The 25,086-nt window shown below is 46.0% G+C and overlaps 1 protein-coding gene across 7 annotated transcripts in view; it reads right to left on the reverse strand.

The window, feature by feature from the left end:
- STXBP5L (syntaxin binding protein 5 like) overlaps positions 1-25,086 on the reverse strand; it is a 413,558-nt gene that overhangs the window by 76,909 nt on the left and 311,563 nt on the right. For 3 of the 7 annotated variants that reach the window (XM_040339193.1, XM_040339194.1, XM_040339191.1), the window contains one exon: positions 13,587-13,637. The exons of the other annotated variants lie outside the window; for them this stretch is intronic. In XM_040339193.1, coding sequence (XP_040195127.1) covers positions 13,587-13,637 — 51 coding nt within the window. The remainder of the gene's footprint in view (positions 1-13,586; positions 13,638-25,086) is intronic. 7 annotated transcript variants of the gene reach the window in all.

The following is a 25,086-nucleotide window of genomic DNA, read 5'->3' on the forward strand; positions in this document are numbered from 1 at the left end:
GTCCAAAAGCCCTGGGTGCCGCCATCTTGAATCTGATGTTAGCAGCCCCAGCAGACTCTCCATATTACTCACTCTTTGCCCGGCAGTTGCATAAAAAGTTATGTAGGGAGGCAGGGGCGGCCGCTCCATACGGGGCGCCGCCCCCCCTAATCTATGCGCCTGTCCCCTAATCTACATGCAGGGCGTCGGACGCATGGATTCCAATGTTTTTTTTTTTTTTTACTTTCAATAAATTTTTATTGAGAATTCATGACAGGTTACAACAATGAGATAATCATCATGAGCAACTTATGCCCTAACTAAACATACATGTTATTATGATAATATTATAAACAATTACCAAAGATAGATTCTATTAATTCTATAATAAATAAGAATGTCTGCTTGCATATCATTAAAATGTTGGAGAATAAAAAAAAACCCAAATATCAAGCAGGCTACTGGTAAAGTTACCCTGACTACGGGGAATCTGGTCCAGATGAGATCCCGAGCCCCCTTCCCCAGCACCCCGATAGGGATCATGCTGTGCCAGAGTGTGGACCCCCAATCCCCCCAGACCCTCCCCCCCAGCTCGCATCACTCTCACCAATGCGAATTACATAGAGAAATATCCAAGGGTAACGAGAGGAATACCCCTTCAAAATAGGTACATAACGTATGTAAAATAAATTAAATAAATACGGGCCGTCCATATATAACTTAGAGTTATAACCCCACATTTAACGTGTAGTCTGGTTGATAAAAGAAAAATAACCAAGAAAGATAGAACAGAGAGGTAAAGTGAGAAAGAACAGAAGAGAGAAAAAGGAAGGGAAAAGGGTAGGGTGATCGAAATATTGCCTAACCTCACAGACAATGTCTTCTCAACATTTAAATGGGGTCTGGGATAAGACGAATGCCAACATATTCAGCCCAGGGATTCCACAATTCATGGAAAGCCTTGGTCGAATTAGAAAGAATGCTGGATAATTTTTCTTGAAGCATGATCCAAGAGATTTTTTGTCTGACCAATGATATGAGCGGCCTGGGCTGTTTCCAAGATTTGGCTATAGCGATCTTAGAGCCAAGTAACATGAAGTGGATCAGCTTTTGTGAGGATCTAGGAAGAAGAGGGATGTTAGCATTCAACAAGGCAACATTGGGTGTCCTGGGAATCCGAAACCCTGTTACCTTATAGATCATATTGAAGATGATCCTCCAAAAGGAACGTATTCTAGGACATTCCCACCAAATGTGAGCCATGTTGCCCCGGAGCTGGCATCCCCTAAAGCATAGAGGGTCAGCTGCGGGGAAAATGGCGGCTAGCTTGGACGGAGTCAGGTACCATCTGGTGATGACCTTAATGCTTGCCTCCATCAAGGAGATACCTTGTATACCCCGAAAAGATCTAAAGACAGCTTTATGCCAGTTCTCCAGGTTAATGTCACATTGGAAGTCGGACTCCCAGGCAACCATATAGGATGTTTTAGACGTCGGGTGGGTGAGGGCCGAGTAGATCAGAGAGATGCCACCCCTCCCCTCCATGGCCTGTCCGCACCAAAATTCATACGAAGTAAAGTCAGGGGGTAGGGGTTTAGAGTTCCAGATACTATTTAGAAATTGTGATATTTGATCGAAGTGGGCCCTCTCAGAGTCTGGAATGTGAAGGGATTGTATACAATATTTGAGGGAAATGGGGCCACTAGAAGTAAAGTATTGTCCAATCCGATACAGCCCCTTGTCCATCCACCATTTAAATTCCGAGGACTGTAGCCCTGGCGGGAAGTCAGGGTTGTTGAAAATATGAGCTAACGGATGGGCGGAGGACGTTATGCATTTGTTGTGTCTAAGGCGATCCCATAGGACAAAAGACTGAGACAGTACTGGGGATAGGATAGCAGGGCGGGTCTTGACAGGGGACCATAAAAGGTAGTCTAGGGGGATAGAGGGGACAGCTTGCTGTTCGATATTCACCCAATCAGGAATATTGTGTTTGGCATATATTGTGGAAAATTGAGCTAATCTTGCTGAAAGATAATAATTGTGGAGGTCGGGGAGTCCCAGTCCCCCTTTACTCCTATGACGAAAAAGTGTGTTCTGCGGAACTCGATATCCTGAAGAACCCCAGATGAATTTAAGAACTTTACTCTGCATAGTTTTTAGGTGACTTCTCTTAATTGGAATTGGTAGGGAGCGAAATAAATATAGTAACCTTGGAAACAACGTCATCTTGATCGAGTTAATTTTTCCCAACCAGGATATAAAAAGCTTAGACCATGCAATAAGATCAGCCTCTAGCCTTTTATACATAGGGGGGTAGTTAAGATCATATAGGGTCTCCGTTCTGGCTGCCAAATTGATACCCAGGTACTGAATCGAGGAGTCGCTCCAAGTAAACTTAAATGATTGTTTAAGATTAAGAACTACAGGAGGGGATAAAGAAATATTAAGTGCCTTTGATTTGGAGAAGTTGACCGTCAGACCTGAAATTTTAGAGAAGTCTTCGAGAGTGCGGCATAAATTGGGAAGTGTGGACAGTGGGGTGGTTAAGAAAAGCAGTATGTCATCCGCAAAAAGGGCACATTTGTGAGTTTGATCTCCACAATTTACTCCTAAAATATTAGGGTTTAGTCTTATAGCAATTGCTAGGGTCTCAATAGCAATAGCAAAAATTAGCGGAGACAAAGGGCATCCTTGTCGAGTTCCTCTTCCTATTGCAATAGGTTCGGAGTAGTGACCCTTAATCCGGACGAGAGCTTTGGGAGAGGTGTACAGGGCCCGGAGCAAACCCATGAACCTAGACCCAAATCCCCATGTGTTTAGTACTTTGAAAATGTATGACCAGGACACTGAGTCAAAGGCCTTATGAAGGTCCAGTGACAACAGAAATCCTTTTTGGGGGGGTCCTCCTGGCCAATTAGTTTGTAGGATTGACACTAGGTCAATTGCTCTTCGAATTTGGTCCGGGCCCTGCCTGCCTGGGATGAAACCAACCTGGTCTTTGTGTACATATTGCCCTATGAACCCTGCCAGTCTATTGGCTAAGATTTTTGTGAGTATTTTGAGGTCATTGTTTATTAGGGAAATAGGACGGTAGTTGCTGACATCTTCCGGGTTTTTGTCTGGTTTGGGAATTACTGTGATAAAAGCCGTATTAATCTGGGAGTCAAAAGGGTCACCTTTGGCCTTAGAATTGAAAAATCTGGTCAGGTGTGGTGATAAAATATCCGAAAAAGTTTTGTAATATGGAATGGAGAGACCATCCGGCCCCGGCGCTGAGCCAGAACGGAGACCCTCTATCACCCCCCTCACCTCCTCCACCGAGACCTCAGCATCCATTATCTCTCTATGGGCCATTGTTAGAGAAAGAATAGGAAGTCCATCCAAAAATTTAGATGTTAAGTCAGCCGGAGGAAGAGTGGGAGAGCCATATAGGCGCGAGTAGAAGCCATGAAAAGCTTCCAGTATCTTGGAAGGGTTGGTCGTCGGAGGTTGCCCCCCTATTCTAATCTTAGGCATGGAAAGGAGCTTGGGTTTTGGGGTTAGTTTGGCCGCTAAGAGTGGGCCTATTCTGTTGGCCTGGGTATGAAATTTGTGTTTGCTCCATCTTATAGCTTTTTCTGCCCGGGTCGTAAGCGCCAGGTTAAGAGCCAGTCTCGCTTTATCTAGTTGGGTCGATGAGACACCGGAGGGATTTCTTTTGTGTAAAGCCTTTAGGGAGACATATTCAGCCTCCAATTTATCTATTTCGGCTTTTTGTTCTCGTTTTGCCTGTGTGGAAATCTGAATGAACCTTCCCCTGATAAAAGCCTTGTGAGCTGCCCAAAGCGTTTCCTCAGAAACTTCCCCTGTGTCATTAATTTTGAAGTATTCCCTTAAGGCCTTATCTATTTCCATGACTTTAGCCGGATCCGAGAGTAAAGATTCGTTCAGTCTCCAGAAAGTAAGAGATCCCTCCCGGTATCCCAGCCGAAGAGAGACTAGTACCAGGGAATGATCTGACAATGCGGAATCCCTTATAGAGGCCAAAGTGATAGCCGGAAGGACGGTAGATGGAACAAAAACATGGTCTATGCGAGCATAGGTGAGGTGTGGATGAGAAAAGTGAGTGTAATCTCTTTTAGAGGGGTTAAGTTCCCTCCAAGTGTCAGCTAGGCCATGATCATAAAGAAGTTTAGCTATTTTAAGACTCTCCCTGGTAGGGCGAATCGATTGGGACCCAGATGGTCTAGTCTTATCTAATCCCTGATCCAGGGCAGTGTTAGAGTCCCCTCCAAAAATTACGGTGCCTTCCAATTCCGGGGAAAGGGCGTCAATCATAGATTTAAAAAATTTGGCCTGTCCTCTGTTGGGTGCGTAATATGACACCAGTGAGAACAATTGTTCCCCAATCTTGCCCTTGACTAGTAAAAACCGCCCATCAGGGTCTACAGTATCAGAGATTTTAGTAAAAATACATTTCTTGGAGAATAATATTGCCACCCCTTTGGTCTTATTTATTGCGCTGGCCAAGTAGAATTGGGGGAAGAACGTGTGGAGAAAGGTGGGGCTGTATCGGACTGGAAAATGAGTCTCCTGTAACATTACAATGTCCAGGCGAAGTGATTTGTAGTGGTCCATCATTTTTCTCCGTTTAATTGGAGAGTTTAAGCCCTGAACATTATGGGAGGCTATGCGGAGATTAGAATCTGTCGTGTTAGCCATGAAGGAGAGAGCCGGGACCCCCGAATAGACAACCCTCACTCACCAGACGTCGTCCCAGATCCCGGAACAGCCTAAGGAACCAAGCAGTCGGGTCCATGGTGCAATTATCTTCATTAAAGAACCTATGAACATAAGAGAGGTTTAGGCATAATCGTGAGCAATGTGGCACTGAAGGGAGTGGAGTGGGAAGACAGGAAAGGAAAGAAATAGAAAGGTCTCCCTGAAGAAGAAGAGTGAGTGCTAGGAGGGAGAAACCCCAGTCACTCAACAAGTGTAAATCACTGTCAGTTACCCCTAAGAAGGAGTGAACTGTCCATCCCTCAGTAACCATAAGCTATCCAAAGGATGGATGGAGGCGCATCGAATCCAGGCTAGGACCGGGCGCCCAAAAGACAAATATCTATCTTAAATTCAATATTTTTGGTACACGGCACTAGTAAAAATAAAAGTAACAGAATAGTCTGTTAAGGCCTGTGTGTCCCCTAGATAACACCAGCGGCCTCCCCCCCACTAAGTGGGGTAAAGGGAGCCCACCGCTACCCCCAGGGGACCCCTGTGACACAACTACGGTATTCCCTTATAGGTATACAGCTAATTGCAAAAATAAACGGAGTGAACCACTAGGCATCAAAAAATAGAAATACTTGTATAACAAACATAGGGTAAGCAACAGGTTCATGCAATAGCCGGTGGCAACAGGTTCATACAATAACCGGTGAATCATGAAAAAATGAAAAAGTGAGGAAAAAGGACATCACAAAGGTGGAGTTCAGTCTTGGGACTAAACAAAGTAGTTCTCTCAGACCCTCAGGGGTCAATAACCAAGTCACTTGGTCAAAAGTAGGAGAAATAGGTGGGTTTTTCCCTCAGGTGGCTTCAGCATCCCTGGCTTTTTTGTTTTTGTTCTTCATCCACAGGGGAGAAGGTGGACTGGTGGGAACAGCCCTTTTATTGGATCCATGGCCAGTGTTAGAAGTGTCCATGTCAGCTTCGTGTGAAATGAGCTTTAGGCGAAGCAATAAATTCTCCCCTTCCGGCAGTGATGAAAAGGCAAAAGATTTGCCATTAAATGTAAACTTGACCGCAAATGGAAAGGCCCATTTATATTTGATTGCTTTTTTGGTCAGGACCAAAAGCAGAGGTTTCAGGGATCTCCTTTTCTGTATGGTGGAGGGAGACAGATCAGCAAAGAGTTGTACTTGATGTCCCTGGCACAATATGACCTGTGTAGATCTTGCTTGCCTCATAACTTCTTCTTTAACTGAGTAATAATGCGGCTTTGCAATGATGTCCCTAGGCGAGCCGTCTTTCCTGGGGGGACCCAGAGCCCTGTGGGCCCTGTCCAATTCCAGCTGCTGAGAGGAAACGTTAGGGAGAAGAGTTTTAATCAGGTCTTGCACTGCTTCGGGGACATTGAGAACAGTTTCGGGGAGTCCCCTGACCCTAATATTCGCCCTTCTCGATCTGTTCTCGAGGTCGTCTATACGTGACATAGCTACATCCAGTTGATCCTGAAGTGTCTGTATATGCCCATAATTCTGTGACGTGGCATATATTGTTTCCTCCATCTTGTGCTCGATAGCTTCAATCCTGGAGCCCAGGGAGTGAAAATCAGCCTTCAAATCATTTGTGATTTTTGCTGCTGTTTGTGACAGTCCTTTATCCAGCAATGCTGAGAATTTAAAGAATAATTCATCCATCACACTAGAGGAACCCCCTGAAATTACATCAGAGCAGATGATATTCTTTGATAATGAAGCTCCAGCTTCTTGTGGTGGGGGGGACAAGTCTGTCATAAGGAGGGCCGAACATGAGCCATCTGTTCCATAGGGCCTGAGGGTTCCCTGTGAGGAGAGGGTTGATGAGCCAGGGTTGTTTTTCTGTTGGTCTGGTACTAGCTCTGGCCTGCCTGTTTCCATGGAGCTCAGGCTGTTCTGTTTTACCTGAGGTAACCGCTGGGCGGCCATCTTGGATTTACCTCACAGAGCAGAGAATGTCAGCTGCGGCTTAACAGTGCTGTTTTTCTGCGGACTGGAGCTGCTCTGTCTGATCCCCGTGTGCTAGGGAGTCCGCCTGTACCGTCTGTGATATTTTTCGACCGACGTGTACCGGGCTATGGGCGCCGCGGTGTAAGCCTGGAGCGGAGCTCACGGCACAGCCATCCGTCACCGCCGCCCGCGCATGCGCACCCCCAATGTTTTTTTTTTAAGCACATGATTAGAGCCTAAAGCTCTAATTGGTTGTAAAAGAGGGTGGGCTCAGGGCGTAGTGCACTGTGCCCCGGACCCAACCAGTTGTGCGACAATAGAAAATGAATATTCATTATTGTCTTTCTGCTTCTCCTCCTGGCCAATCAGGAAGCGCGCGGAGCGCGACTGGCTGATCTCTCTGCATCGCCACCCAGAGCGATCTCTCTGCTCTGCATCGCAACCCAGGGCGATCTCTCTGCTCTGCATCGCCACACAGGGCGATCTCTCTGCATCGCTGCCCAACCGTGTGGGGGGGTCTGTTTTTTTTTTTTTTTTATAGCCCCGGAGCACCAGCCGCCACTGTAGTGAGGAAGGTAACCTGTCATGGTAGAAGTCGTAGAGCAGTCCAGGGGGTGATGCCAGTGAGCCGCTCGGTCCGCCCGACTCACCCTAGGTGATGATGCAGAGCGGAGAGATCGCCCTGGGTGGCGATGCAGAGCAGAAAGATCGCTCCCGGCGGCAATGCAGAGCAGAGAGATGACGGCGGCCATCTTCCGAATTTCCCCGTACAACCTTCCCGGCCCCCGTTTTTCCCAACGGGAAAAACGATCGTGTGTACTAGGCATAAGAGTAGGTACACTAGACTAGACTAGGAGTAAGGTCTGATAATCTAGAGGAGGTATACTAGACTAGGAGTAAGAGCTGGTAGTCTAAAGGAGGTACACTAGACTTGGAGAAAGGGCTGGTAGTCTAGAGGAGATATACTAGACTAGGAGTAAAGCCACATACACACGATCGGACTTCCATCTGACTTTTCCGTGGATTTTTGTCTGAAGGGTGTTGGCCGTGAACTTGGTATGCATACACACGGCAGGACTTTTTCAGCCAACTTTCACCAAATGGCATGGTTTTTCAGCTCTTTACCGCCACCCTGTGAGCAACTTCTGCTATTGCTGTCTGATCTTTAGCATTGGTTCTGAGCATGCGTGTTTGTACTTTGGATTTTAGTCTGACGGACTTGTGTACACACGATAGGATTAGCCGACATAGGACATTTGTTGCCGGAAAGTTTGTCTGTTCTCACAGCGAACATTTTTCCGATGAAAAAGTTTGTCCGATGGAGCGTACACACGGTCGGATTGTCTGCTAAAACAGGTCCGTCGGACATTTGTTGTCAAAAAGTCTGATCGTGCGTATGGGCCTTAAGAACTAGTAGTTTAGAGAAAGTACAGTAAACGAGGAGTAAGAGGTGGTAGTCTGGAGAAGACTAGGAGTAAGGCCTGGTAGTCTAGAATATGTATACTAGACTAGGAGTAAGGTCTGATAGTCCAGAGGAGGTAAACTAGACTCAGAGTAAGGGCTGGTAGTCTGGAAGGTAACACAAGACTGGGTAAAGGCTAGATAAGGGATATAAGATTCTGTTTAAAGGCTAAAGGCTGGCACATTGCATAAGGACCACTAGCTGCTAGGTAAGGCTGGTAGTCTGGAGGTGGAACACTAGGTTGTATGAACTGGCAGACTGGAGGCACACTAAACTGTGGGCACAGAGTGTTAGAATATGGTTAGAGTGTACGTAGAACACTATGAAGGGATGGGACACATTCAGATGACATCACAAAATCCGAAAGTTTATTTGATAGACAGCGCAGACCATGTTCTTCAGCCCCTCTAACATGTTTCACCCATCCAGGCTTAGTCGTAGAGACTACGGGAAGCTTGAATCGGCAAGGTTTCCGTGTTTATTATAACAAACTTATTTTGTTTTGAATAGAGTAGGGAAGAGTTAACAACCCAAATCGGGTTTTTTTTTTTTTTTACTTTGTGTCCTGCTGGGAAGATTTCCCTTCACTTCCTTTCCTGGTAACATAGCAGGAGATTACAGGAAATGTTATTGAAGTGAGGGTAATTCTCATCTTAGTTGTCACCAAAACATCTGTCCCTAGTGGAAGAATTTCCCTCACCTCTTGTTCTGGAATGGTAAGCCTCAGCGCTCTCATGTATCTTACTAAGGTGACCGGAGGTCTGGGTCTTCCAGACCTTTCCTTATATTACCAGGCTTACGCACTAATGCATATTGACAATTGGAATTATAATGTCCATGATAAACATTGGGTCCTGCTGGAGAAAACCCTAGCTGGCCATAATTTGGCACATGCACACTGGCTTAACAGAGCCAATAGAAGACTACCGAATTTCCTATCCCCGCTCTCTCAGGCTACAATGGCAATCTGGGACAATTTTTGAACAAGAAACATAACTTAGTTCAATTACCATTACCACTTTCTCCATTGAGTGGTTTCCCCTGGGGAAGGGCTGTCATTTTTCAAGTCCTGGGGGAGGCCTACTGAGATTGAGTGCTTTCAGTTTATGAAGAGTTCTGAGCTGAAATCCCTATTGGATCTCAGACAAGTGTGGGGCACAACTCCAATGGATGGATGGAAATATATTCAACTGCACACTTTCTACAGGAGCCTGAGGCCCCGTACAGACGAGAGGATCTATCCGCTGGGATTGATCCGCGGATCAGTTCCAGCGGATAAATCCGGTCGTGTGTAGACCCGAGCGGACAATTTTCGGATAAAAATCCAGCCGACGGATTCCCAGCGGATAAAAATGTTGTAGCATGCTACAAAATCTATCCGCTGGGATCCAGTCCAGCGGACTGATCCGGTCGTCTGTCCAGACTCACCCGATCAGTCCGTCCGCTCCCATCCCTCGCATGCGTCGTAATGATTCGACGCATGCGTGGAAGTGTTTACCTTCCAGGGTCGCGCACGTCGCCGCGTCATCGTCGCGGCACGTCACCGCGGATGTATTCCGCAGGGATTTTGATTTGATGGTGTGTACAGCCATCAGATCAAAATCCGCCAGAGGATTTATCCGCTGGAAACGGTCCGGCGGACCGTTTCCAGTGGAAAACCTCTCGTGTGTACAAGGCCTGAGAGGCCAGGTGCCACCCTGATACACTCTTTCTTAGTATTTTGAGACTATGGGCCAGATCCACAAAAACCCGGCGCAACGTAACTTTTTCAATTTAAGTTACACCGCCGGAAAATTTCTACCTAAGTGCCCGATCCACAAAGCGCTTACCTAGAAATTTTCTGCTGTGTAACTTAAATTCGTCCGGCGCAAGGCGTTCCTAATTTAATGAGGCGAGTCCCATTTAAATTAGGCACGCTCCCGCGCCGGACGTACTGCGCATGCTCCCGACGTCATTTTCCCGACGTGCTTTGCGCGGTTTTACGTTGCGCCGGGTTTTGAGAATCGCGACGGGCGTAAAAAAAAAATACGAGTTGCGACGGGAAAAAAAAAAAAAAACAGCGACGCGGGATAGAAGGGTCTACTTTTACAAGGCCTAAACAGTTTAGGCCTTGTAAAAGTAGCCCTAATATTGCGACGGCAAACTAATACTTACGGAGAAAAAACAAAGCGTAAAAGCTTTGTGGATCTCCGTAAGTGCTAATTTGCATACCTGAAGCGGCATTTCGACGAGAAATGCCCCCAGTGTCGGCTGCGGTACTGCATCCTAAGATCCGACAGTGTAAGTCCCTTACACATGTCGGATCTTCTCCCTATTTATGTGAAACTGATTCTGTGGATCAGTTCCATAGATAGAAACAGGGATACGACGGCGCATCAGTAGATACGCCGGCGTATCAGTAGATACGCCGGCGTATCCCTTTTGAGGATCTGGCCCTATGTGCCCAAATAGGGAAAATCTCACATGACTACTTTCTAACCTATAAAAATGATTGTTGGACCTCTCTCCCCACACGGTACCCTGCTACATTAGGGAATGGAAGAAGGAATTGGGCCATAGTCTATCGGATAGTAGAATAGATAAATTCACAGTATGGGCCCATACTGTACCTCCTCTTACTTCTAAGACAGAGCAGTCTAACTACAAATTTCTATCACATTGGTATAGGGTCCCGGAGAAGTTATTCCATGTACACACTGTTGGAGAAGGTATGGGCAAAAAGGTACATTCTTACACCTTTGGTGAGATTGCCCTCTTATTGAACTGATTGGGTATAAGTATGGTACCCAATTGTCAGAGTTACTCAACATCAGTTAGGAGATGATCCTCTCCCAGTACTATTCCATAATACTTTCAGGTTTTTTGACAGTTGCTGATCTCATTCCAGCATCCTGGAACAGTCTGTCCATCTGCAAGGTGATTGATGTGGCCAGCTTCTGGGTGGAGACCAAACCTGATTTAGGCCAGCCAAACCTGCAGTCTCATGCTTTTGATAGCGCTGGTTATATGTGCTCAAGCTACCTGTTTGTCTGTCCTGCTCTGCTGGACAACCTACGATCAGATATCAGAATATTCTCTGAACTCTACTTGCCTTTTGACTATGGATTGAGCCAGACTATTCTGAATCTTGCTTGTCATTGAACCACTCTACCTGCCTTCCAACCACAAGTACCTGTTTTCTTTGCTCAGTTCGCACTTGCCACGATGGGAGTGGTGGCCAGGCACTACAGCATTGCGTATAAGTCCTGGGGGGCAGCCGCATACCGGTAGACCTGCTTGCCTTATGGGAAAAGGGGGCCACTATAGGTGAAGAACACAGAAGCTAGCTATAGTGTCTGAACACCTGCATTAGGGGTAAGCATGACAGATACGCATAGGTCTGTGGGCTTCCATAAACTATAAGTGGTTCCCTACCTTCCGAATGCTGGTAAGAACCTTATACAACTACACTGGAAATCCTCGGTGGTCCCTACAGTCAAGGAGTGGCTACTGAAGGTACAAGAAATACAGTGGAGGCACCAATGTTTGGATAACTATCAAAAATTCTACAGCATCTGGGTTTTATGGAGAGATTTCAGTTCCTCTGATTCATAAAACCAACACACACTATGATAAAATGAGTTTATATGTGCAATATTTTGGCCTACGCACTTCCTCATAGCTCTAGGTTGGGCTGTGTTATACCACAGTTTTTTCTTCGTATTCTCTTTCTAGGGAAGGAATGGGTTTTCTCGCCCCACTTCCCCTCTTTCCCCCTTCCTATCTTCTTGCTTCACTCAAACGTCTTTCAAGCCTATTCCTTTTTGAGGAATGCTAGATTGTGGATAGGGGTAGGAACTCTTGACAAGGGTTACTAGGCTGTGAATAAGGACATTCAGTTTGGAGGAGGAATGATACATTTAAGATGAGGCCTAGTATAGAGAAGGAGCGCTAGATGGTGGGTAAGGGCTTGTACAGGATATAAGAAACACCAAACTGAAAAGACTGGCAGACCATGAACCTATCACTGCATAGTTTTCGTAACTTTTAAGCAAACACACAAATGCATCATTCGTCTTCAAGATATACATTACACAATTCTGCGTCCTTAGCCAAACAAAGCTCTTTCTAGAACAGTGGTTCTCAACCTTTCTAGTGGCGTGGCCCCTTGATAAAATTTCCCAAGTTGTGGGGACCCCTAACAGTAAAATAATTTTCGGAGCGTGGGTTGTCAGCACCCAAGGCAAGACAAGTAATTTGCGCCCCCCCCAGCCCACAGACATTTAGAGCACACTGAGTCTCTTCCACTCATACAGTATTCAAACCCCTTATGGTATATTTTACGATGTACCACTCTTTCTCTTTGTTTCTCTTTCTTTCCCTTTTATCTCTCTCTATCCTAATTTCTTGCTTTCCCCCCCCCCCCCATCCCTCGCTCTAGTCATCTTTCTTGTTCTGTCTCCCCCTTTTTCTTTGTTCCTACCTCTCTTTTCCTCTCCCTTCCATGTATTCCCTATTTTTATTCCTTTGTTTACTCCTTGGTGTGGGGGGGGGGGGGATTAGTGGCATTGCTGGCACAGAGTTGGGATGAGTGGCAGTGCTGGGGGGGGAGTTCTGATCAGCCAACTTAGTTGCTCTTAATCAAGTTTGTCTGCTAATCTGAGAACTGTAGTGGGGACTTTTAATGGCAACTTTAATCATGGGTAGTGTTACTCACTGTGTCTCCGACTTTGTGGTGTCCCGTAACAGTGACACCTATGCCAAAATCAGGAGATAGGGTCTCCTCCAGCCTCTCCCACTTCACATTCCTCACCAGTCAGCTGACCTCTGGTCTCTGCCCCCCACATATGCCATGAATGGGCACCTGCAAAGAGGCTGAGTGGGTGGCCACCGGCTCCAGGAACAGCCCAGCTGGGCTTCCGCAGACTCCAGGGACAGCCCTGCTGGTCAGCCGCAAAAAGGCTGGGAGAGCGGTGCGGGCTTCAGAACCAGCCCAGCATTTGGTGACCCCTGGCAAATTGTCATTCGACCCCCAAGGGGGTCCCGACCCCCAGGTTGAGAACCACTGTTCTAGAACATAAACATCCATTCCAACACCAAATCTACCAGGAAATGTCTAAATATAAAACAACTTTTTTTGTTAACTATGTTAGACTTTGAGGGTGATATTGTTGGTGTTAAAGAATAAGTGCAGTGAAGAGCATTTACTGAAATGGCAATGAGCAATGTTGACATCTTACTGATTTCTCCCAATGTGTGTCTGCTTGCAAAATGGTATACAAATGTGGTCACAGGAAATGAGGGTCACACAAGCGGGGGATGCCAGATGCTGCCAACAGAACTGCATGGAACGAGAAGTCTCCGCCAAGCACTGGAAGGAAGACCTCGGGAGTCTCATGGGCTGGGGTCGGTAAAAATGCTTTTGCTAAATGGAAGTGAGGAAGCTTAAAACTGTTGGCTTTCGCCTACCGTACCAAGATCAGTCTTAAGATCTGTTGGCAGACTTAACTTTCTTGATCCTTTAACTGAAACAACAGAAAAAGGAGAAAGGTCATTATTAAATGCCAAGGAAAATCCCAGAACAAAAAAAAAAGACATTCTGTTGGGGGGAAGAAAAAAAAAAAAAATAAGGCTGCAGGACACACAGAGGGGAAAACAAGACCACCCATATCACATCAACACAATTGGTTTCCATCGGGCATAAGCAGTAGAAGGTCATGCAGCCTCCACGGGCACATTGCCTATCGACTCTGTCAAAGCAACTTGAGTACTTGGCTTTTATATCCACAGGGCTGTAGATACAACTTCATGTTACATTTGCTTGAGAGCTACAAGAAACACCTCCTCGATGCACCTCTGACCTTGGGTTATGGATGACTGGGAGCTGAATTCTATAAAAAGAAGCCTATAATGGTTGCTATAGCATGAGATGCTGGATAGAGGTCGGGGCCATGTTAAAGTTGTCCATGATGCTGCTTTACTTTTGAGAAGTGATTGCCTTCTTTTTTCTTTTCTGATTGAACAATGACAGCAAGTAGAACAAGATATTGAGCTGTTGAAATGTTAATGTAGAGCCTGACATTCTTCTATCGCAGTAAAACATTTTTTTATACACTTTAGGGACTTTGCATTTCCTTCGATCTACAAAGGGATTCAATAGCTTAAAGCGGGAGTTCACCCATACATTTTTTTTTACCCTTAGATTGATGCTCATTTTGTCTAGGGGAATCGGCTAGTTGTTTTAAAATCGAAGCCGTACTTACCGTTTTAGAGATCGATCTTCTCTGCCGCTTCCGGGTATGGTCTTCGGGACTGGGCGTTCCTATTTTGATTGACAGTCTTCCGACAGGCTTCCGACGGTCGCATCGCGTCACGAGTAGCCGAAAGAAGCCGAACGTCGGTGCGGCTCTATACTGCGCCTGCGCACCGACGTTCGGCTACTTTTCGGAAAATCGTGACGCGATGGATGCGACCGTCGGAAGACTGTCATTAAAAATAGGAACGCCCAGTCCCGCAGCCCATACCCGGAAGCGGCAGGGAAGATGCATCTCTAAAACGGTAAGTACAGCTTCGATTTTAAAAAAAAATAGCCGATTCCCCTAGACAAAATGAGCAGGAATCTAAGGTTAAAAATGTTTATTTCCGGGTGAACCTCCACTTTAACTCACCATTCAGACTGCGTAACATAGAATGAAAGATAACAACAGGTTAATTTTATTTACCAGATGATGGATAAATCATGCTGATTGAAATTGCACTGCCCTTAAAAGGATACTCAATCCAAAACGGATATTCCAGCTTTTGCTGGTGGCTTCTGGACATATGGCCAGCACTGGAAGGGAGCAGAATATCCACCAGCAAAGATACTTTAAAGCGGAGGTTCATCCATGGAGAACACTATTTCCCCCTAGATGGATGCTCGTTTTGTCTAGGGGAATCGGCTAGTTGTTTTAAAATATGATCCGTACTTACCGTTTACGAGATGTATCTTCTCCGTCGCTTCCGGTATGGGCTGCGGGACTGGGCGTTCCTTCTTGATTGACAGTCTTCCGAGAGGCTTCCGACGGTCGCATCCATCGCGTCACGATTTTCCGAAAGAAGCCGAACGTCGGTGCGCAGGCGCAGTATAGAGCCGCACCGACGTTCGGCTTCTTTCGGCTACTAGTGACGCGATGGATGCGACCGTCGGAAGCCTCTCGGAAGACTGTCAATCAAGAAGGAACGCCCGCTCCCGAAGACCCATACCCGGAAGCGACGGAGAAGATGCATCTCGAAAACGGGTAAGTACTGCACATATTTTAAAACAAATAGCCGATTCCCCTAGAGAAAACGAGCATCCATCTATGGGGAAAAGAGGAAACAAAACAGAAATGGGTGAACTCCCGCTTTAAGTCATTCAGGTCTTCAGGTTCTCTCTACTCACCCAAAACAGCAAGGCCCGGATTCAGAGACGAGTTACGACAGCGTATCTCCGGATACGCCGTCGTAACTCTGAGTGTGCGGGGTCGTATCTATGCGACTGATTCTTAGAATCAGTTACGCATAGATTTCCCTAAGATCCGACCGGGCGTAAGTCTTTTACACCGTCGTATCTTAGTTGCATATTTACGCTGGCCGCTAGGTGGCGCTTCCATAGATTTACGCAAGGAATATGCAAATTAGGTAGATACGGCGATTCAGAAACGTACGTCCGCCCCGGCGCATTTTTTTTTTACGTAGTTTACGTTAGGCTTTTTTCGGCGTAAAGTTACCCCTGCTATATGAGGCGTATCCTATGTTAAGTATGAACGTTGGGCCAGCGTCGAATTTTCCGTCGATTACGTTGTTTGCGTAAGTCGTTCGCGAATAGGGCTGGGCATAATTTACTTTCACGTCGAAAGCATTGGCTTTTTGCGGGTTAATTTGGAGCATGCGCACTGGGATACGTTCACGGACGGCGCATGTGCCGTTAGCCAAAAACGTCATTTACGTGGGGTCAGCCTTCATTACCATACAACACGCCCACTGCATGGAGAATTTGAATTCCGCGGGCTTACGCCGGACCACATACGCTACGCCGCCTTAACTTAGGGCGCAAGTTCTTTCTGAATACGGAACTTGCGCCCTAAGTTACGGCGGCGTAACGTATCTGAGATACGTTACGCCCGCCGATAGATACACAATTGTATCTGAATCCGGGCCCAAGAAAGGGGCGAGGGAAATTTTCTTGTCTTTCCATATAACAAGAAAGACGCTGAGGTTCTTTGGAAAATTTGTACAACTGTGACTGTAAGGCCTCGTACACACGATAGGTTAACCAGAGGACAAAGGTCTGATGGACCGTTTTCATCGGTCAAAACCGATCGTGTGTGGGCCCCATAGGTTATTTAACCATCGGTTAAAAAAAAGCCAACTTGCTTTAAATTTAACCAATGGATTCCTAACCGATAGGTCAAAACCGATCGTTCGTAGGCACAACCATCGGTTAAAAATCCATGCATGATCAGAATCTAGTCGACGCATGCTTGGAAGCATTGAACTTAGTTTTTTTTCATCACGTCGTTGTGTTTTACGTCACCGCGTTGTGACTCGATCGGTTATTTAACCGAGGGTGTGTAGGCGCGACGGACCATCAGTCAGCTTCGTCGGTTAACCGATGACAATGGTCCTTCAGACCGTTGTCATAGGATGGACTGATCGTGTGTACGAGGCTTAAGGCTCCAACCAGCAGCTATACATAGTCATACCCAGTGTTGCCAACTGTCAGCATTTTTACTGGCAGCCAGCAAAAAATGGGTACTTATCTCCCGACAGTAAATGCCAGGGCGGAGCTGCGTGTTGACGTCATCGAGTCCCTGCCGTTCCCAGGTGCAGGTCTGGATGTTAAAGTAAAATAATAAACTATCGAACCAGGCAGGACTTCAGTGATGCAGGTTTATTAACAGCAGCTGGGAACATACAGGGTTTATGTTCAATGTATTACAAGATGCAGGTCCAATTTATATAGTTTCTTACAATGCAAGCCTATTAGGTACAGCATGATTGGTTGCCAAGATCTACGTCAATGTAACCAACCATAAATCTGACACCTGTCCTATAAGCATACAAACTTAATTCCTATATGTTTATTAAAATTATTTATAACTGGTTTTGTCCAATTAAGAACACCTGTGTAGAGCCAGTATGGCACCCAGCCATGTTAGATCAAACCCTCCTTGTCCTGATAAGACTCCACCAACTTCAAGGATAACAGATTTACGACTTTGGGAGAATGAACTTGCAATGACCCCACCTTATATGTTATGTTTTAACATTTTTAATGAGGGCACAAGCAGACCTTTGTTTGACCCTGTTAAACTTAAACTAATATACTGTACACAACTTTCCCATATTCCACATAATTATTTTAACCACCTGTATAAGAAGTTGCCTTGTGATTACCCGTTGTGACCCAGATTGGCCTTGACGTGCTCTGATCTCCTCCTGCACCTGAACCTCGGCTTGCATTCGGACCGTTGCTACCAGTCTCCTGTGCTTGACCTTCTGCCTGTTTACGGACCTTGCTACCAGTCTCTTGTGCTTGACCCTCAGCCTGCTTACGGACTTTTCTACCATTCTCCTGTACTTGACCCCCAGCCTGTTTACGGACTTGTTACCAGTCTCCTGTATGTGGCCCTCAGCCTGTTTAAAGACTTGCTACCAGTCACCTGTGTTTGACCCTCGGCCTGCTTTCGGAATCTGCTATTCATCTACCTCATTGGGCTCTGGTGTCTACCAGTTCCTGCACAGCTACCAGCTCCTCGGTAGAACAGTCCCAAGAAATTTTCAGTAGGAAGATGGAAAGACATCTTCCCCACCCCCCCCCCTTTACTGATTAGTAATTTCTGTAATTTCTGTTCTGTCTGTGGTGAGTTTCTGGTGGATTGGGGATCTGTCACGGCGGCTGGCGGGGTTTCAAGGCCCTAGAAGTTGGGCAGTAGCGAAGGTCAATAAGTTGGGGTTATTTGTTATGTATATTTGGTATTTATATGGTTATGTATATTGATCATTTTAGTAAATAAAGTGGCTGCTGTGGCCATAATCCCAGTTGGTGTCAGAGGGCCAGATTCAGAAAGACTGGCGTATTTTTAGGCAGGCGTAGCGCATCTCATATACGCTACGCCGCCGTAACTTAGAGAGGCGAGTACCGTATTCAGAAAGAACTTGTGCCCTAAGTTACGGAGGCGTAAATAGGCCGGCGCAAGCCCGCCTAATTCAAATTATCAAGGCAGTGGGCGTGTTGTATTACAATGAGCCGTGACCCCATGCAAATTAGGGGCCGAACGAACGGCACATGCGCCGTCCGTGGACGTATCCCAGTGCGCATGCTCAAAATCACGTTGGCTAGAATGCCTAAGATACGTCGAACACTGCCTACGACGTAAACGTAACTTACGCACAGCCCTATTCACGTACAACTTACGTAAACAACGTAAATTTCGACGGGTGTTCCGAGGTCCATACGTTGACATGACTTACCCCTGCTTTATGAGGGGTAAAGTTACACAGGACGTACGTCTTACGTAAACAGCGTATAGTAATGCACCGGGCGCAAGTATGTTTGTGAATCAGCGTATCTTGCCCATTTGCATATTCAACGCGTAAATCAACGGAAGCGCTCCTAGTGGCCAGCGTAAATATGCACCTAAGATACGACGGCGTAGGAGACTTACATTGGTCGTATTAAGCAAAAATTCAGGCGTAACTTGTTTTAAGAATACCACGCATAGATACGACGGCGCATCTTTTAACTTACGCGGCGTATCAATAGATACGCCGGTGTAAAACGTTCCTGAATCTGGCCCAGAGTGTCTATTTTGGAGGTAGAGTGAGTAATGGAGTGGCCAGGCAGCTTGGGGGAAGGCCTGAACTTCAGGTTTTATACCCTTTAGTGGGCTTTCCCCTTAATTAAACTGTTTTGGGCAGAAGTAGAACCTGAATGTCAGAGTTACTCAACATCAGTTAGGAGATGATCCTCTCCCAGTACTATTTGATGACACTGTCAGGTTCTTTGACAGCTTCTAGTCTTATTCCAGCATCCTGGGTTTGGCTGCATGCATCCCTGACATTCTGTCCCCCTGCAAGGTAAGTTATGTGGCCAGCCCCTGGGTGAAGACCAAACCTTATTTAAGCCAGGCAAGCCTGAAGTCTCATGTTTGTATTAGCGCTGGTTATACAGTCAGGTCCATAAATATTGGGACATCAACAAATTCTAAACTTTTTGGCTCTAAACACCAAAATGGATTTGAAATAAAACGAACAAGAGGTGCTTTAACTGCAGACTTTCAGCTTTAATTTGAGGGAATTTACATCCAAATCAGTTGACCGGTGTAGGAATTACAACAGTTTGTATATGTGCCTCCCACTTTTTAAAGGGACCAAAAGTAATGGGACAGATTAACAATCATAAACCAAACTTTCACTTTTTAATACTTGGTTGCAAATCCTTTGCAGTCAATTACAGCCTGATGTCTGGAATGCATAGACATCACCAGACGCTGGGTTTCATCCCTGGTGATGCTCTGCCAGGCCTTTACTGCAATTGTCTTCAATTCCTGCTTGTTCTTGGGGCATTTTCCCTTCAGTTTTGTCTTCGGAAAGTGAAATACATGCTCAATCGGATTCAGGTCAGGTGATTGACTTGGCCATTGTATAACATTCCACTTCTTTCCCCTAAAAAACTCTTTGGTTGCTTTCTCAGTATGCTTCAGGTCATTGTCCATGTGCACTGTGAAGCCCCGTCCAATGAGTTCTGAAGCATTTGGCTGAATATGAGCCGATAATATTATTGCCCGAAACACTTCAGAATTCATCCTGCTGCTTTTGTCAGCAGTCACATCATCAATAAATATAAGAGAACGATTGGCAGCCATACATGCCCACGCCATGACACTACCACCACCATGCTTCACTAATGAGGTGGTATGCTTTGGATCATGAGCAGTTCCTTTCCTTCCCCATACTCTTCTCTTCTCATCACTCTGGTACAAGTTCATCTTGGTCTTATCTGTCCATAGGATGTTGTTTCAGAACTGTGAAGGCTTTTTTTTAGATGTTGTTTGGCAAACTCTAATCTGGCCTTCCTGTTTTTGAGGCTCACCAATGGTTTACATCTTGTGGTGAACCCTCTGTATTCACTCTGGTGAAGTCTTCTCTTGATTGGTTACTTTGACACACATACACCTATCTCCTGGAGAGTGTTATTTTGAACTGGCCAACTGTTGTGAAGGGTGTTTTCTTCACCAGGAAAATAATTCTTCGGTCATCCACCACAGTTGTTTTCCGTGGTTTTCCGGGTCTTTTGGTGTTGCTGAGCTCACCGGTGCATTCTTTCTTTTTAAAGCGGATCTCCACTCTAAAGTGAAGTCGCGCTGATCGGCACCCTCCCCCCCTCCGGTGTCACATTTGACACCTTTCAGGGGGGAGGGGGGTGCAGATACCTGTCTACAGACAGGTATCTGCACCCACTCCCGGCCACACGATACGGGCAAAAGACGGGTTTTTTCCTTACTTCCCGTCCGTCCCCCGTTGTATGCTGGGAACACTCGGCTCCCAGCACACAGCGGGAGCCAATCGGCGGGCGCAGCGCGACTCGCGCATGCGCCGCAGGGAACCGGGCAGTGAAGCCGGAGCGCTTCACTTCCTGGTTCCCTCACCGTGGATGGAGGGGGGAGCAGCAGGGTGACGAGCGATCGCTCGTCATCTGCTGCGGACGGCGCTGGACTCCAGGACAGGTAAGTGTCCTAATATTAAAAGTCAGCAGCTAGAGTATTTGTAGCTGCTGGCTTTTAATATATTTTTTAGTGGCACATCCGCTTTAAGGATGTTCCAAACAGTTGATTTGGCCACACCTAATGTTTTTGCTATCTCTCTGTTTTTTTTTGTTTTTTTTTTTAGCCTAATGATGGCTTGCTTCACTGATAGTGACAGCTCTTTGGATCTCATATTGAGATTTGACAGCAACAGATTCCAAATGCAAATAGCACACTTGAAATTAACTCTGGACCTTTTATCTGCTCTTTGTAAATTGGATAATAAGGGAATAACACACACCTGGCCATGAACCAGCTGACTAGCCAATTGCCCCATTACTTGTGGTCCCTTTAAAAAGTGGGAGGCACATATACAAACTGTTGTAATTCCTACACTGTTCACCTGATTTGGATGTAAATACCCTCAAATTAAAGCTGGAAGTCTGCAGTTAAAGCACATCTTGTTCCTTTCATTTCAAATCCATTGTGGTGGTTTATAGAGCCAAAAAGATTAGAATTGTGTCGATGTCCCAATATTTATGGACCTGACTGTATGTGCGTGTGTGATTGATGTGGCCAGCTTCTGGGTGGAGACCAAACCTGATTTAAGCCAGCCAAGCCTGCAGTCTCATGCTTGTGATAGCGCTGGTTATATGTGCTCAAGCTGCCTGTTTGTCTCTCCTGCTCTGCTGGACACCCTCTGATCAGATATCAGACTATTCTCTGAACTCTGCCTGCCTTTTGACTTACGGATTGACCCAGACCATTCTGAACCTTGCCTTCCTTGTACCTGGACTGTCATTGAACCACTCTACCTGGCTGCCAACTGCAAGAACCTGTTTTCTTTTCTCAGTTCGCGCCTGCCACTGTGGGAGTGGTGGCCAGGCACTATAGCATTGCGTATAAGTCCTGGGGGCAACCGAGTACCCGGTAGACCTGCTTGCCTTATGGAAAAAAGGGACCACTATAGGCGAAGAACACAGAAGCTAGCTATAGTATTTGAATACCTGTGTTAGGGGCAGAAGATTTTGTGCCCATTCAGAAAAAAAAAGCATTGGTCATGCCAGGTACTAATGTTGGATGAGAAGCACAAAACCATGGACTTTTTTTTAATGGCGATGCCATCCCTGTTCCCAACCTATAGCCATTTGTGTCTATAACAGCCTTCACTCTCCTGGATGGAGAGGTACTGATGTTGGATGAGAAGAGCTTGCTTACAATTGGCATTCCAATTCATCCAAAAAAGGTACTTAGCAGAATGGAGGTCAGAACTCAGGTTCCTCCACACCAACTTGGTTTAACCAATGTCGTTGTGGAGCTAGGTTTGTAGGGCAAATTCCTGCTAGAAATGGGCCTTTCCCAAACTGTTGGTTTAAGGTTGAAAATGTCTTTGTACGTTGTTGAAATTAACAGTACATTTTACTGGAAATTAAAATTTGGAGACGTACCCACATGCTTTTGGCAACAAAGCATAGCACCAGCAGGTGCAGGAGGAAAAAAAATATCTCTTGGCGGTTAGCACAGTTCCAGTAAATGTGTTTTTATCTCTGAATTTAGCCGTTTTAAGGCCGCGTGATTGATCTGTTTCGTTAGCGTTCCACAGAAGAACTTCATCATTGCTCTGCAGATAGGCCTGTGATTATAATAAACACATTTTCATCCAGCCTTATCTCCTGTTAATACAGTCTGACTATCTCTACTTCTGCGTGCACCGATGCCTCAAAGAGCAAAAAATCTTCATACATCCGATTATCAGGCTTTCCAGTCTGCCCACGCTGGATTTCAACTGTCACTTAGCATTTCACGTAGAGGACCCTCTTGCTCCCGTTATTTTAAATCATGCGATACGGGCCTCTGCTGCCTTTAACCACTTAAGGACCCCATTCACGTCGATATACGTCGGCAGAATGGCACGGCTGGGCACATCAACGTATATGTACGTTGCCCTTTAAGCCCAGCCGTGGGGTCGCGGACGAAGCTCCGTGACCGCAGGACCCCGATTGCCGCTGGAGTCCCGCAATCGGTCCCCGGAGCTGAAGAACGGGGAGAACCGTGTGTAAACACGGCTTCCTCGTTCTTCACTGTGGCGGCGTCATCGATCGTGTGATCCCTTTTATAGGGGGACACAATCGATGACGTCACACCTACAGCCACACCCCCCTACAGTTGTAAACACACTTGAGGTCACACATAACCCCTTCAGCGCCCCCTGTGGTTAACTCCCAAACTGCAATTGTCATTTTCACAATAAACAATGGGCCAGATTCTCGTAGATCCGGCGCATCTCTGCGGCGGCGTAACGTATGTCATTTACGTTACGCCGCTGCAAGTTTTACAGGCAAGTGCTTTATTCACAAAGCACTTGCCTGTAAAGTTGCGGCGGCGTAGCGTAAATCACCCGGCGCAAGCCCGCCTAATTCAAATTAGCCAGGTAGGGGGCGTGGAGCATTTAAATTAAGCGCGTTCCCGTGCCGAACGTACTGCACATGCGCCGTCCGGAAAATATCCCAGGGTGCATTGCTCCAAATGACGTCGCAAGGACGTTATTGGTTTCGACGTGAACGTAAATGGCGTCCAGCCCCATTCACGGACGACTTACGCAAACAACGTAAATGTTTACATTTCGACGCGGGAACAACGGCCATACTTAACATTGGTTGCCCCTCATATAGCAGGGGCAACTTTACGCCGCGCAAACGTAACGTAAACGTTGTAACTTCACTGCGTCGACCGCGCGTACGTTCAGGAATTTGCGTATCTAGCTAATTTGCATACTCGACGGGGAAAACGACAGAGGCGACACCTAGCGGCAAAAAAAAAAAATGCATTTAAGATCCGACAGCGTAAGAGCCTTACGCCTGTCGGATCTAATCTCCAACGAAAAATGTCCGCTAGGCCGTACACACGACCGGATTTGTCTCTTGGAACTGAACCACGGATCAATCCCAGCGGATAGATCCGGTCGTGTGTACGAGGCCTTAGGGATATCTATGCGTAACTGATTCTAAGAATCAGTCGCATAGATACGACGGCCCAGATTAGGACTTACGACGGCGTACATGGTGTTGCGCCGTCGTAAGCCCTTTGAGAATCTGGGCCAATGCATTTTAAATGCATTTTTTATGCATTTTTTTATGTGAAAATGACAATGGTCCCAAAAATGTGTCAAAATTGTCCGAAGTGTCCGCCATAATGTCGCAGTCACGAAAAAAAATCGCTGATCGCCGCCATTAGTAGTAAAAAAAAAAAATATATAATAATAAAAATGCAATAAAACTACACCCTATTTTGTAAACGCTATAACTTTTGCGCAAACCAATCAAACGTTTATTGCGATTTTTTTTTTTACAAAAAATATGTAGAAGAATACGTATCGGCCTAAACTGAGGAAATTTTTTTTTTATATATTTTTGGGGGATATTTATTATAGCAAAAAGTAAAAAAATATTCATTTTTTTCAAAATTGTCGCTCTATTTTTGTTTATAGCGCAAAAACTAAAAACCGCAGAGGTGATCAAATACCACCAAAAGAAAGCTCTATTTGTGGGAAAAAAAGGACGCCAATTTTTTTGGGGAGCCACGTCGCACGACCGCGCAATTGTCAGTTAAAGCGACATAGTGCCGAAAGCTGAAATTTCACCTGGGCAGGAGGGGGGTATTAGGTGCACAGTAATCAAGTGGTTAAGATATAACGCTTTCGGCAGCTCCCAGTCCTCGCCCTGCCAATAAATTATTCCGATTTTATTTTCACTTTTAGCAATATTTTTTGTTGGAGTGAGCCAGAGCGAAAACGCAGTCAATTATCCCGACGGATTTCGAAAAAAAACAAACAAATGGCCCAGATTCTGAAAGGGCTTACGACGGCGCAACACCATGTGCGCCGTCGTAAGTCCTAATCTGGGCCGTCCGATTCTTAGAATCAGTTACGCATAGATAACCATTGGATCCGACAGGCGTAAGGCTCTTACGCTGTCGGATCTTAAATGCAATTTTTTTTTCCGCCGCTAGGTGTCGGCTCCGTCGTTTTCCCGATCGAGTACGCAAATTAGCAAAATACGCAAATTCCCGAACGTACCCGCGGTCGACGCAGTGAAGATACAACGTTTACGTTAGATCTGCGACGCGTAAAGTTGCCCCTGCTATATGAGGGGCAACCAATGTTAAGTATGGCCGTCGTTCCCGCGTCGAAATTTAAAAATTTACG

The sequence above is a fragment of the Rana temporaria genome, chromosome 2 (assembly GCF_905171775.1).
Source record: "Rana temporaria chromosome 2, aRanTem1.1, whole genome shotgun sequence".
NCBI classification, from domain to species: Eukaryota; Metazoa; Chordata; class Amphibia; order Anura; family Ranidae; genus Rana; species Rana temporaria.